The sequence below is a fragment of the Lampetra fluviatilis genome, chromosome 4 (genome assembly GCF_964198595.1).
Source record: "Lampetra fluviatilis chromosome 4, kcLamFluv1.1, whole genome shotgun sequence".
In the NCBI taxonomy this organism is placed as follows: domain Eukaryota; kingdom Metazoa; phylum Chordata; class Hyperoartia; order Petromyzontiformes; family Petromyzontidae; genus Lampetra; species Lampetra fluviatilis.
Window position 1 is genome coordinate 31,665,841 of NC_136278.1, and position 12,513 is coordinate 31,678,353.

The following is a 12,513-nucleotide window of genomic DNA, read 5'->3' on the forward strand; positions in this document are numbered from 1 at the left end:
CTACCATGTCTCTTCAGTGACCTGGAGAAAAGTCCTCTACTGCAGTGCACTATTCCTCGACTCGTCATTGTCACTTTATGACTCGCCCCGACCGGACATCTGTGAAAAAGAGCTTTATAGTTTGTCGGATTTCTCCAATCTCAATGAAAATTCTGATTCTGATCCGTGTCAGGGTGGGATGAGTGTGCGGGTGGGATCAGTGGAAGGGTGGGATCAGTTAGAGGGTGGGATCAGTTGGAGTGCAAGACCAGGGGGATCCGTGTGAGGATGTGATAAGGGGGATCAGCCACTATGAAGGTGGGATCAATGGGAGGATGGGAGAGGGGAGAGTGATAGCTGGGTTACGATGAGGCTGGGATCAGTGGGCAGGCTGCCTTCCTTCCCGCACGTCCCCCTGCTCCCCCTCTTCACCCCCCGCCCCCGGAAACACGCGCTGCAGGTAGGGGTTGAGGAAGAGGCCGTGGGGATCCAGGCGAGAGCGGAGTCGAGCGAATTCCTCTAGGCCCGGGTACATGCGTGACAGATCCTCTGCGGTGCAGCCATGCGCCTGGGGGCGTGGTGGGGCAGAGAGGGGGCCCTGTTAGCCCCCCAGTACGCCACTCACAAGGGAACTCACTCGCATGAGACCCCGTTACATGACACTCAGGGGACCCCACTCACAGGGGGGGGGGGGGGGGGGTCCTGTACCTTAGCCCAGTGAGGGCGCCCCCCTGCCCGGCGCATGATGTCCTCGTAGGCCGCCCAGTACGCACCACGCTCGGCCTCGCGGTTATAGGGCCTGGGTTCACACGCAGGCACACACACAGAACCCCCATGTAGCCCGAACAGGCTGTTGGGGCAAGGGCTGCTAGCGAGTAACACCTATGAAGGCCGGCACGACACACGAGGGGGTGGGTGGTCAGCACCTCGCCCGGCCACCTTCGTCTCGCTAGTGGCGATGTTCACACACCGCACCAGGTACTCATTTGAGGCTGAGTCGACTTAGAGGAGGCCCCCACAGGATCGCTGAAGATAATCGTCGCCGGTGTTGATGGCCGTGAGCGGGAATCGAATTCGTAGCGCAGCGCGCTAAGCACTGCGCCACCGCTCGCTCGCAGGCGCTCCCACCCGCGCACGACACGCACACACCTGTAGGTGATGATGTTGATGTAGCACGAGTCTCGCCCGCTACAGGGGCTCATCAGGATGTCATCGGCGCGCGCGAAGCGGACCTCGACGGGGACGTGGGCGGGGAGGCCCGGCGTCGCCTGCACCCAGCGCGACAGCTGGGTGAGCGCCCAGCCGGCTCGCTCGCTGGGACGCGGGGTCACGGGGTCACACGGAGGAACAAGGAGGTCATAGGGGAACACGGGGTGACAGGGGATCACGGCGTCACAAGAGGACACGGGGTCACGGGGTAAACACGTGGACATGGGGACACAGAGACAACGGAACGTGAGGGGACAGGGACAAGCGTTACAGGGACAGGAGGACATGGGGATACAGCGGTAGGTAGATCAGGGAAGGCAGGGACAAACAGGAACACGGGGTCATCGGGGCACGGGGTCATCGGGGCACGGGGTCATCGGGGCACAGATCATTTGTCTTTGTGTGTGGGGGGGGGGGGGAGCGCCTCGGGGGCATCTCACCGGGGCAGGGCCCAGTCCTGCACGTGCTGCAGGAAGAGGCAGTCGAAGTTGAAGATGCGGTCGCTGCGGTCCACGCGCTCCGTGCGCCCCGAGAAGAGCGCGCGGAACGCCACGCGGTTGATCCACGGGACGAGGCGCGGCACGAGGACGCTGCCGTGAGACACGGGGGAGGGCAGGGGGGAGGAGGCAGGGGGGCAGGGGGGGAGGCGGGGGGGGGGTGGGCAGTAGAGGCAGCCACCGAAATTCACCGCAACACCCTCACCAATCAGAACACCCTCGCAGAGCTGTCGGAAAGACCGACAGACCTGTTCTTCACTTGAGGACGGCTGCTTGCGTTGTGGCCGAAACGTCGTGAGAATTGTATTTTATTATGTTTTATTTTTATTATTTTATTATTTCCCTTCTACGTGATTTTACCGAAAGAACCAAGAAGATGAATCCCTGCAGTCACGAAAGCTTTAAATCGAAATCTATGGGTAGTGTTTAATCTATGGGCAGTGTTTAATCTATGGGCAGTTTTGAGTCTATAGGCAGTGTTGAGCCTATGGGCGGTGTTGAGCCTATGTATGTGTATATATATGTGTTGAACTTCATTTGCGTCGTGCGTAGCCAACCACTTACAGTATATGGGATGTGGTCATTATATATAATTCATGAACAGCGGTTGTGAGATGCTGTCAGTATTAATGGCGCGATATAAAATGAAAATAACATTTTTATTATAATTATTCTGAACGATCTTCATCTCGTGTCCATTAGCCGGGCGGCGGTGACGGTGGCTACGCTGCTGCACGTGGCTGTATGCGTGTATGTGGAACTTCTTTCGCACCGTACGTAGCCAACCGTGCTAACCGGAGGTGCGGCTGCCTGTAACCCAGCGCGGTGTGGGGACAGCAGCAGCGGCAGCAGCGAGGGTTGGTGGATCACACACAGATGGCTGTGGAACCCCCTTCCAAACCCAAGGGTGGGCGACGAGGGGGAGCCGGACCCTTTGCTCGCCAGGAGATGGCGCGATGTGGACTCCACCTGCACTCCACCTGCTCTGTCTGCAATGGGGATAGAGTGTTGCCCCCTCGCACTTGGGTGGTTTCTCCGGGTGCTTCGGTTTCCTCCCACGTGTAAGCACTCCCTACTTGGCCGAGAACACTTGAAACGATAGAGGACCGCAGAGCTTGGGCAATTGATGGTACTGGCTTATCGCATGGCTGCTGCTGCTGCCTTCCCGCTCCTGGTCTGTGATTCCCCCTCCTGTCACCTCTGAGGCTTTCCCCTCTCTCTCGACGAGAGCGTTACACGTTTCCATGAAACATATCGTATTCGGTGGTCCGGCAAGGAGCGTGGTGGTGAGTACCACACAAGTACCTGAGCCACAGCAGGAACTCGAACAGGTAGTAGCCGACCAAACGGTCCCAGAACCAGCTGCGGGGGTTCTTGATGGGCTGAGGGTCACGGGAGCGGGGGGGGGGGGGTCAACGTGAGCACCACTCACAGGTACAACATCATTTATAAAGCTCTCCCGCAGGGGACCATATTTCTGGTATGCACGTGTCACTTTTATCATCTGCAGAGCGATTTTACTTAGTTTTTTAAGATACAATTTTACGTATTTTAAAATATTGTTGCCGCTGTTTACATTGTTGTTCATTTGCACAAGCTGAGAGAGAGAGCGACACTGGAACAAAAAATATCACTGCCATGTAGCTCACGTGTGCATGGGTATGTGATCAATAAAGCTGACTGACTTACTGACTGACTTACCTGACCCACACCTTAGCCGCACCTCAACGCTCACAAATGTCTGGGAGGGCTCAACTGGGACACTTCTGAACCAGCCGCCCCTCCCTCCATCACCCCCCCCCCCCCACACTAATTTATCATAACCCCGCTCACCACCCAGGTAGCTCCCCACACTGCTCCGATAGCCCCGCCCACCACCCAGGTAGCCCCCGCCCACTCCGCAGGTAGCGCTGTGACATCCTCGCTGGCCTGACGGGAACTGTCACAACCTAACGGGGGCGTTTGGTGGCCTCGGCTGCCCTGGCCTCGGCTGCCCTCACCTGGTCGGTGCGGTCGATGTAGCACACGGTCACGTGGTCGGTGTAGGGGAACCAGAAGAACTTGAAGAACTCGGAGCGCGAGAGGTGAGTGTCCAGCTCACCCAGCACCTAGTGGGCAGGGAGACAGGGGGCGACTCGCTCACTCACCCGCGCTCGCGTGACGCTCACCTGTGCACCTATGTTGAACTTCTTTCGCACCGTACGTAGCCAACATGCAGCGGTGCGTGCGTGACGCTCACCTCGGCGAGCGTGCTGGGGAAGGTGCGCTGCGCGAGGCGGAACGCGGCCACGCACTGCAGCGAGACGGTGAGCACCACGCCGAGCGCGCCCAGGTGCACGCGCGCCGCACTCAGTAGGTCCCGGTTGGACTCGGCGCTCACGCTCACCACCTCGCCAGACGCCAGCATCAGAGACAGCGCACACACCTGCACGGCGGGGCCACGACACACGCGGTGAGCACGCGGTGAGCACGCCGCAGCACAGTGAGCGGACACAAGGCTGTCCCTCACTGCTATAGGTGAGTGAGAGGGTGTCCCTCACTGCTATAGGTGAGTGAGAGGGTGAGGAGAGGGAGGGTGAGGAGTGGGAGGGTGAGGAGTGGGAGGGTGAGGAGTGGGAGGATGAGGAGTGGGAGGGTGAGGAGTGGGAGGGTGAGGAGTGGGAGGGTGAGGAGTGGGAGGGTGAGGAGGGTGAGGAGTGGGAGGGTGAGGCGCCCTCACCTGAGTGGGTAGGATGCCGTGCGCTGCCCCAGTGTTGTGGGTCCCGGTGCCAATCACCCCGCCCACCGTGACGTCAGACACCGCCCCGATACTGGGGGGAGGGGGTGTGGGGGGGTCATGGGGGGAGGGGGTGTGGGGGTCATGGGGGGAGGAGGTGTGGGGGTCATGGGGGGAGGGGGTGTGGGGGTCATGGGGGAGGGGATGGAGGGTCATGGGGGGAGGGGGTGTGGGGGTCATGGGGGGAGGGGGTGTGGGGGTCATAGGGGGAGGGTGTGTGGGGGTCATAGGGGGAGGGGGTGTGGGGGTCATGGGGGGAGGGGGTTTGGGTCATGGGGGGAGGGGATGGAGGGTCATGGGGGGAGGGGGTGTGGGGGTCATGGGGGGAGGGGGTTTGGGTCATGGGGGGAAGGGATGGAGGGTCATGGGGGGAGGGTGTGTGGGGGTCATAGGGGGAGGGGGTGTGGGGGTCATGGGTGGAGGGGACAGAGGTGTCGACTCGAGTCATGTGACTTGGACTCGAGTCAGACTCGAGTCATGAATTTGATGACTTGCGACTCGACTTGGACTTGCATAACAATGACTTTGTCCCACCTATGAGATGTGGACTCGAGTCATGTGACTTGGACTCGAGTCAGACTCGAGTCATGAATTTGATGACTTGCGACTCGACTTGGACTTGCATAACAATTACTTTGTCCCACCTCTGGGAGGGGGTGTGGGGGTCATGGGGGGAGGAAGTTTGGGTCATGGGGGGAGGGGGTGGGGGGGTCATGGGGGGGTGGGGGTCAAGGAGGGGGTTGGGCTACCTGGCCTGTCACTCCACACGATGCCCCGGTGTCTTCCCGACCACGCGCGTGCTAAGCACGGTTTGTCGACGTACGGCGCTAAAGAAGTTCGACCCACATGCTGCCCGACGTTCTCTCAGCTTGCGCAACGTGGACCCCTCTGAAGGAGGATGACCACCTGCGCTGGTTTGAGAACGTTCAGGCTGCCCTGCCTACGATCCACGTTGGGTTTAACCTGGTTGGGTTGTGTGCGCAGCTCACAGATTCTTGAGAATATCTCCAGTGTGGTGTGTATGGTGGGTGTGGTGTGAGTGGTGTGGTGTTTGTGTATGGTGTGGTGTGTGTGGTGGGTGTGAGTGGTGTGTATGGTGTGTGTGGTGTTTGTGTATGGTGTGGTGTGTATGGTATGAGTAGTATGAGTGGTATGAGTGGTGTGTATGGTGTGAGTGGGGTGAGTGGTGTGGTGTGTATGATGTGGTTTAGTGTGGTGGTCGTGGTGTGTATGGTTTGAGTTTTGTGTGTGGTGTGTGTGGTATGGGTGGTGTGTATGGTGTGTGTGGTGTGAGTGGTGTGTGTGGGGTGTATGGTGTGGTGTGTATGGTGTGAGTGATGTGTGAGTGGTGCGTGTGGTGTGTGTGATGTGTGTGGTGTGTGTGTGGTGTGTATGGTGTGAGTGATGTGTGAGTGGTGCGTGTGGAGTGTGTGTGGTGTGTGTGGTGTGTGTGGTGTGTGTGGTGTGTGTGGTGTGTGTGTATGGTGTGAGTGATGTGTGAGTGGTGCGTGTGGAGTGTGTGTGGTGTGTGTGGTGTGTGTGTGTGTGGTGTGTATGGTGTGGTGTGAGTGGTGTGGTGTGTGTGGTGTGTATGGTGTGGTGTGTGTGGTGTGTGTGGTGTGAGTGGTGTGAGTGATGTGTGAGTGGGGCGCGTGGTTGTGGCTACTTGGAGAGGGCGAGTCCGTGTTTCGCGAGTTCCTCGTTCAGGTCACTCAGCATCGCCCCGGCCTGGACGGTGACGCGCCGAGACTCCCGGTCCACCTGCCAACCCAACCACGTCAACCACACCAACCACACACCACACCACATCAAATACACCACACACACCACACACCAACCACACACACACCACACACCAACCACACACACCACACACACCACATCAAATACACCACACACATCACACACCAACCACACACACCACACACACCACACACCAACCACACACACCAACCACACACCAATAACAGACACTACACACACCACACACCACACCAACCACACACCACACACACCACATCAAATACACCAATCACACACCACACACACCACATCAAATACCCCAATCACACACCACACAAACCACACACACCACACACACCACACCAACCACGTCAACCACACCAATCACACCACACCACACACACCACACACACCATCCACACCATCCACACCATCCACACCACACACACCAACCACACACACCACAAACACCACATCAAATACAGCAACCACACACCACAGCAACCACCGCCAGCAACAACATACACCACACCAACCACAACAACCACAACAACCACACACCCCACACCAACACACACCACGCATTGACACTGGATCATCGGTCACAAGGCTTAAGTGTCCCCCTGCTGGAAGGGGTAACCTGCAGCTCCCTGCTGGATGGGGTAACCTGCTGCTCCCTGCTGGAAGGGGTAACCTGCTGCACCCTGCTGGAAGGGGTAACTTGCTGCACCCTGCTGGAAGGGGTAACCTGCTGCACCCTGCTGGAAGGGGTAACCTGCTGCACTCTGCTGGAAGGGGTAACCTGCAGCTCCCTGCTGGATGGGGTAACCTGCTGCTCCCTGCTGGAAGGGGTAACCTGCTGCACCCTGCTGGAAGGGGTAACCTGCTGCACCCTGCTGGAAGGGGTAACCTGCTGCTCCCTGCTGGAAGGGGTAACCTGCTGCACTCTGCTGGAAGGGGTAACCTGCAGCTCCCTGCTGGAAGGGGTAACCTGCAGCACCCTGCTGGAAGGGGTAACCTGCAGCTCTCTGCTGGAAGGGGTAACCTGCAGCTCCCTGTTGGAAGGGGTAACCTGCTGCATTCTGCTGGAAGGGGTAACCTGCTGCACCCTGCTGGAAGGGGTTACCTGCAGGACCCTGTTGAAGCGCTCCAGGCTGACCATGAAGTCCTCGGTGCAGGCGATGTCAGAGGGGGAGTGCCCGGCCCCAACCACCTTCACGTGGCGCCCGGCACCACGCGCCTGGGCCAGCACCTACAACAGCCAACAACCACCACAACCACAATCAATCACCACAACCACAATCACCACAACCACAATCAATCACCACAACCACAATCACCACAACCACAATCACCACAACCACAATCACCACAATCACAACCACCACAACCACAATCAATCACCACAACCACAATCACCACAACCACAATCACCACAATCACAACCACCACAACCACAATCAATCACCACAACCACAATCACCACAATCACTACAACCACAACCACAACCACCACAACCACAATCACCACAACCACAATCACCACAACCACAACCACCACAATCACAACCACCACAACCACAATCACCACAACCACCACCGCCACGCGTGCTGCATGCGTGCTGTATATGCGTGTTGTAACGGCGTGCTGTATATGCGTGCTTCATCCGTGCTGCATGCGTGCTGTATATCCGTGCTGTATATGCGTGCCACATATGGGTGCTGCATGCGTGCTGTATATGCGTGCTGCATGCGTGCTGTATATCCGTGCTGCATATGCGTGCTGTATATGCGTGCTGTATATCCGTGCTGCATGCGTGCTGTTCACACGTCTCGGATCTCGGCCTCGCTGCTGGGCGTGAAGAAGAGCTCTGGGCGACACGTGAAGGTTCGCGCCCAGTTGCTGAAGCGGTGGCCTCGTTCACCCTGCGCACAAAGACAAAGGTCCCCCCTCCGTGTAGCCTTCGCACGCTGGTGGGGCAAGTGCTGTTAGCGAGTAGTCCGTATGAAGGCCGCAACGTCTCAACGATGGCGTGGTTAGGTAGCCAACAACCACGGCCGGACAGCCGCCTTTGTCTCCCCAGTGCCAATGTGTACACGCAGAAACGTGTACTGTGCTGTACTCAATTAAGGCAGAGTCGACCTAGGGGAGGTCCGGGACCGCGTTAAAATATTCGCTGCCGAATGTTGGCCGTGAGAGGGAATTGAACTCGGGCTGGCCCGGTTAGTAGCCACCGCTCACCAATGCGTTGTCTCTAATTTGCGTTGTACACCCCTCCGCCACCCGACGACACAGCCCAGTACACAAGGGTCATTTAATGGCGCGTTTGTTCGTCGCGTGGCTACTTTATTCGGCTGCGTCGGGTGGTGCTCTAATAAAACAAACATCTGCATATGATTCGGCAGCGTAGTTTAAATCTTATCTTATCTCATATTTATATAACGCCTTTATTCAAGGTGCTTTACAAGGGGTACGAGTGGTACAATGACGGTAGCTAAAAGTGATAGGGTGAACAGGGTTTGGGGTATGGGGAGGGAGGTTCGTGGGTATGGGGAGAAAGGTTCGTGGGTACGGGAATTACGGTGGGTACCTGGGGATGTAGTGGGTGGCTGTAGTGGGTGGCTGTCGTGGGTGGCTGTAGTGGGTGGCTGTCGTGGGTGGCTGTAGTGAGTGGCTGTAGTGGGTGGCTGTAGTGGGTGGCTGTCGTGGGTGGCTGTCGTGGGTGGCTGTAGTGAGTGGCTGTAGTGAGTGGCTGTAGTGGGTGGCTGTCGTGGGTGGCTGTAGTGGGTGGCGTGGGGGGCTGTAGTGGGTGGCTGTAGTGGGTGGGCAGCAGACACGAGGGAGACTTTGAGGACTCATCTGAATCTTTATTGATTTTTCTTGGAGAAATCCGATGAGCCGTGAAGCTCTTTGTTTTCGACAGATGTCCAGGAGACTCTTGGGGGGCAGGCGGCTCGTTGTCGGATCGCGTCAACAACAACAACCGCCGTTCACGGCTAAGTGGCCGTGACGTCACCACGGCGCTTGTGCCAGGCTAGGTGCACTGAGGTGCACCGAGCCTGGTTCAAGCGCCGTGGCGACGTCGCCGCTACTTCGTGGTGAACGGCGGCGGTTGTTGTTGTTGCACTTTGAGACCGTCACGCGTGAAGTGTTGAAGTCTCGCTGTTGGCAGCAGCGAGTCACGAGGCAGACCCCAGCTGGGATGACCGACTGAGACGACGGGCAGTTGCTCCACCTGAGCTCCCCCACTGTGCCAGGCTAGGTGCAGGGGGAGCTCACGGGACAGACCCTGGGTGTGCCATGGGACGACCGACTGAGACGACGGGAAGATGCCCCACCGGAGCCCCCCCACTGCGCCATCTCTGCGGCTCGCCCCTGCGGCTCGCGTCGCCACGCCACGCGGGGTCGCGTCGGACCCGAACGTCGCTCGCCTGAGTGGAGGAAGTTTCACGCGGAGGCTTTCGCGACTCGATGTGCCGTGGCTGGGCTCCCCAACACACCGCCGCTGTGTGCTGTGCTCGTGACGAATTGGCACCTTCCGTTTACGTGACAAACCTTGCCAATTGGTCGCGTCGGGTGGTGGCGGGTTTAACGACACATTTATATTTTTGCGTGATCTACCCCCCCCCCCCTAAAAAACACCTGTATTATAAGTGTAGGAATGCGCCTATTGTGATTAAATACTTAAAACTCGACGCTGTGTCGTGTGCGTCTCGTGTGGCAGTGCAGCGGGGAGCGCGCTGCCGCTCCGGACCGAGCCGCCCGAGTTCGATCCCCGCTCACGGCCACCCAACAGCGGTGAGGGTCGCAGTGAATCCCCGGTTCACGTCGGGGATGCGTTCCGACGAAAAGTTCCGACGACCAATGTCGAAGCGACGTCAAATCAAAGCAATTAACAGCGCAGGTGGAGGCGGAGCCCGAGGCGACAGCTGCGAGAAAGGACAGATTACGGTGTCCGCGCCGTTCGTGCGGTTTGAGACGACGCTAATCAGGTAGCGGTCTTAATTAAGTGACGACGTATTTGCGAAACAACTTACAAGGGGGGCGGGAGGCGACGTTTATGGTTATCTGAACCGTTCAGATGATGATGATGATTATATCTGAAGCGCTCTTGCCATGATAATCCATTTTGCAAGAGTGATCTGGCTGGATGAGTGGGTGGGCGAGTGAGTGAGTGAATGAGTGGGTGGGCGAGTGAGTGAATGAGTGAGTGGGCGAGTGAGTGAATGAGTGAGTGGGCGAGTGAGTGAATGAGTGAGTGGGCGAGTGGGTGGGTGGGCGGGCGAGTGAGTCGGTGAGTTAATTTAACCAGGTCAACACCAGTGATGATTATCTGCACCACTCACGGTCAAGGCTTGTTACGATTATCTGAAGCGGTCCTGGGACTCCTCTAGGTCCACTCGGCCTCAATTGAGTACCTGGTGCGGTGTATAAACATCGCCACTGGGGAGACAAAGGCGGCCGGGCGTGGCCACCCACCCCCTCGTGCCGGCCTTCATGGGTGCTGCTCGCTAACAGCGCTTGCCCAGCACGCTGCGAGTGGTGATGTCACGGGTGACGACGAACTCACAAACCCTCCACATTGCAACAAATCTCGTGTTTAACTAAATGTAGTCAAGTACACGTACGTACATTTATAATCGAGGTTTTCACGAGTGCACAATATCCATACATTCTGAGCTCTGTTAAAGGTCTGTCTTGCATTTTCTATTGAACTCGCTACATTCCTGAGACGTCTCGATCACCATGCAGCCAGTTGCAGGCCGATCGACTGCCGAGTAGGTGGGTGAGTGGGTGAGGTGAGTAGGTGAGTAAGTAGGTGAGTGGGTGGGTGAGGTGAGTAGGTGAGTGAGTAGGTGAGTGGGTGGGTGAGGTGAGTAGGTGAGTGAGTAGGTGAGTGGGTGAGGTGAGTAGGTGAGTGAGGTGAGTAGGTAAGTAGGTGGGTGAGTTGAGTAGGTGGGTGAGTGGGTGTCGGTGAGTAGGTGAGCGAGTGGGTGACTTGTTGACACTTTTCTCTATTTTGCACCGTCGTGTTGTTGTTGTTTGTTGTTGACGTCTGTGACCAAGAGCTTCACAGCTCACCGGATTCCTCCTCCAGTCTCAATAAATATTCCCATTCCGATGCTGCAAAAGGTGCCCAAAGTAAACTATTCACCACCCCTGCCTGCAACTTGTCATCGGGGTGATGTTCAAAAGCGCGACATTGGCAGATGAAAGCGAATCCAAGCAGACGTCAGAGAAATCATCCAGAAGCACAGACGGAGCAGGAGACGTGACGTTGAGCGATCATCAACCACAGCCGCCATTCTCGGGTTCCCCACTGCTGGGTCACTGGGGTCCGCACGTCAGAATCAGAGACCCGAGATCTCTGGATACAGATCACGGATCGCTGGTCCCATGTCCCAGTACCAGCTCAGTCGACTCACCTGCACCATGGCTCCGAGCTGACAGACGTGGCGAGGAGCAGGAGACTGGGTTCCTGGAGGAGACACTGCCTGGCTGGGGAGATGGATGGAGATGGCTGGAGATGGCTGGATAGATGGATGGAGAGCGAGAGAGGGGGGTCCCGGAGTGATATACGAGACAGATGGGTGGAGAGATGAAGCGATGGATGGATGGGACGCTGGCGAAATGGATGGAGATGGTGGATGGAGAGACCGGCTAGAGAGACAACTCAAGAGAGAGAGAGAGACGCTTGGGAGAGCGCAGTGTTGGACTCTGTCCCCTGCGCGTTATTAATTGACCAGGATTCTATTGAAACGATATTAAGTTCCAATTACCAATTAGGGCGCCCGCAATGGCCCCTGACCCCGGATTCTCAGAGGGCGGCGAGGGGAGCCAGGATCCTTTGGGGTCCCCACAAACAACCAGCGTCCTTGACTCGGAGTCGTGGTGAGACAAAGTCGCGCTTCACAAAGACTCCATGCAGACAGCACTCGCATACACGACAGCCAAGACATTCACACAACCACCACTCGCCATACAGCCGCTCTCACCACAAGCACGCGCCACCTATCGGCACTACAACCGCTCACATCAACCACTCTGAATGAGCAAACTACACTCACCAACACAACAATCACGTTACACCCTCTGGAACAGGACTCGCACGGCGTCCATTCTCAACACCCGCAATCGCAACATCCGTTTCTCTTTGACGAGACAAAACAAGTATAGAATGGGTGACGTTTCGGGCAATGGACCTTCTTCATAGGACATACACGGAAAGGCCAGAGAGGTAGTTATCACATGACACCCACCTCACACCACACCCCCCGCTCTCGCACGACGCCGCCCTCTCTCCGCGT

At 57.4% G+C, this 12,513-nt stretch overlaps 1 protein-coding gene across 1 annotated transcript; it reads right to left on the reverse strand.

Moving 5' to 3' along the window:
- Positions 1 to 188: 188 nt before the first annotated feature.
- LOC144931332 (L-gulonolactone oxidase-like) lies at positions 189 to 11,640 on the reverse strand. Its single transcript, XM_078855134.1, has 12 exons — positions 11,632 to 11,640; positions 8,035 to 8,166; positions 7,331 to 7,456; positions 6,128 to 6,222; positions 4,405 to 4,495; positions 3,925 to 4,110; positions 3,686 to 3,793; positions 2,991 to 3,067; positions 1,629 to 1,778; positions 1,129 to 1,293; positions 688 to 778; positions 189 to 547 (listed from the first exon to the last, which is right to left on the reverse strand). Exons 1-12 carry the CDS (start codon positions 11,638 to 11,640, stop codon positions 359 to 361), a joined length of 1,419 nt encoding a protein of 472 aa, XP_078711260.1. The 3' UTR covers positions 189 to 358.
- Positions 11,641 to 12,513: the final 873 nt, after the last annotated feature.

What these genes read in the sequence shown, in the direction of transcription:
- LOC144931332 (XM_078855134.1), bottom strand. An exon ending in ATCAACATCATCACCTACAG is followed by an intron (nt 779 to 1,128) that starts GTGTGTGCGTGT and finishes GTGTGAACCCAG; the next exon opens with GCCCTATAACCGCGAGGCCG. An exon ending in GGCGCCCTCACTGGGCTAAG is followed by an intron (nt 548 to 687) that starts GTACAGGACCCC and finishes CCACGCCCCCAG; the next exon opens with GCGCATGGCTGCACCGCAGA.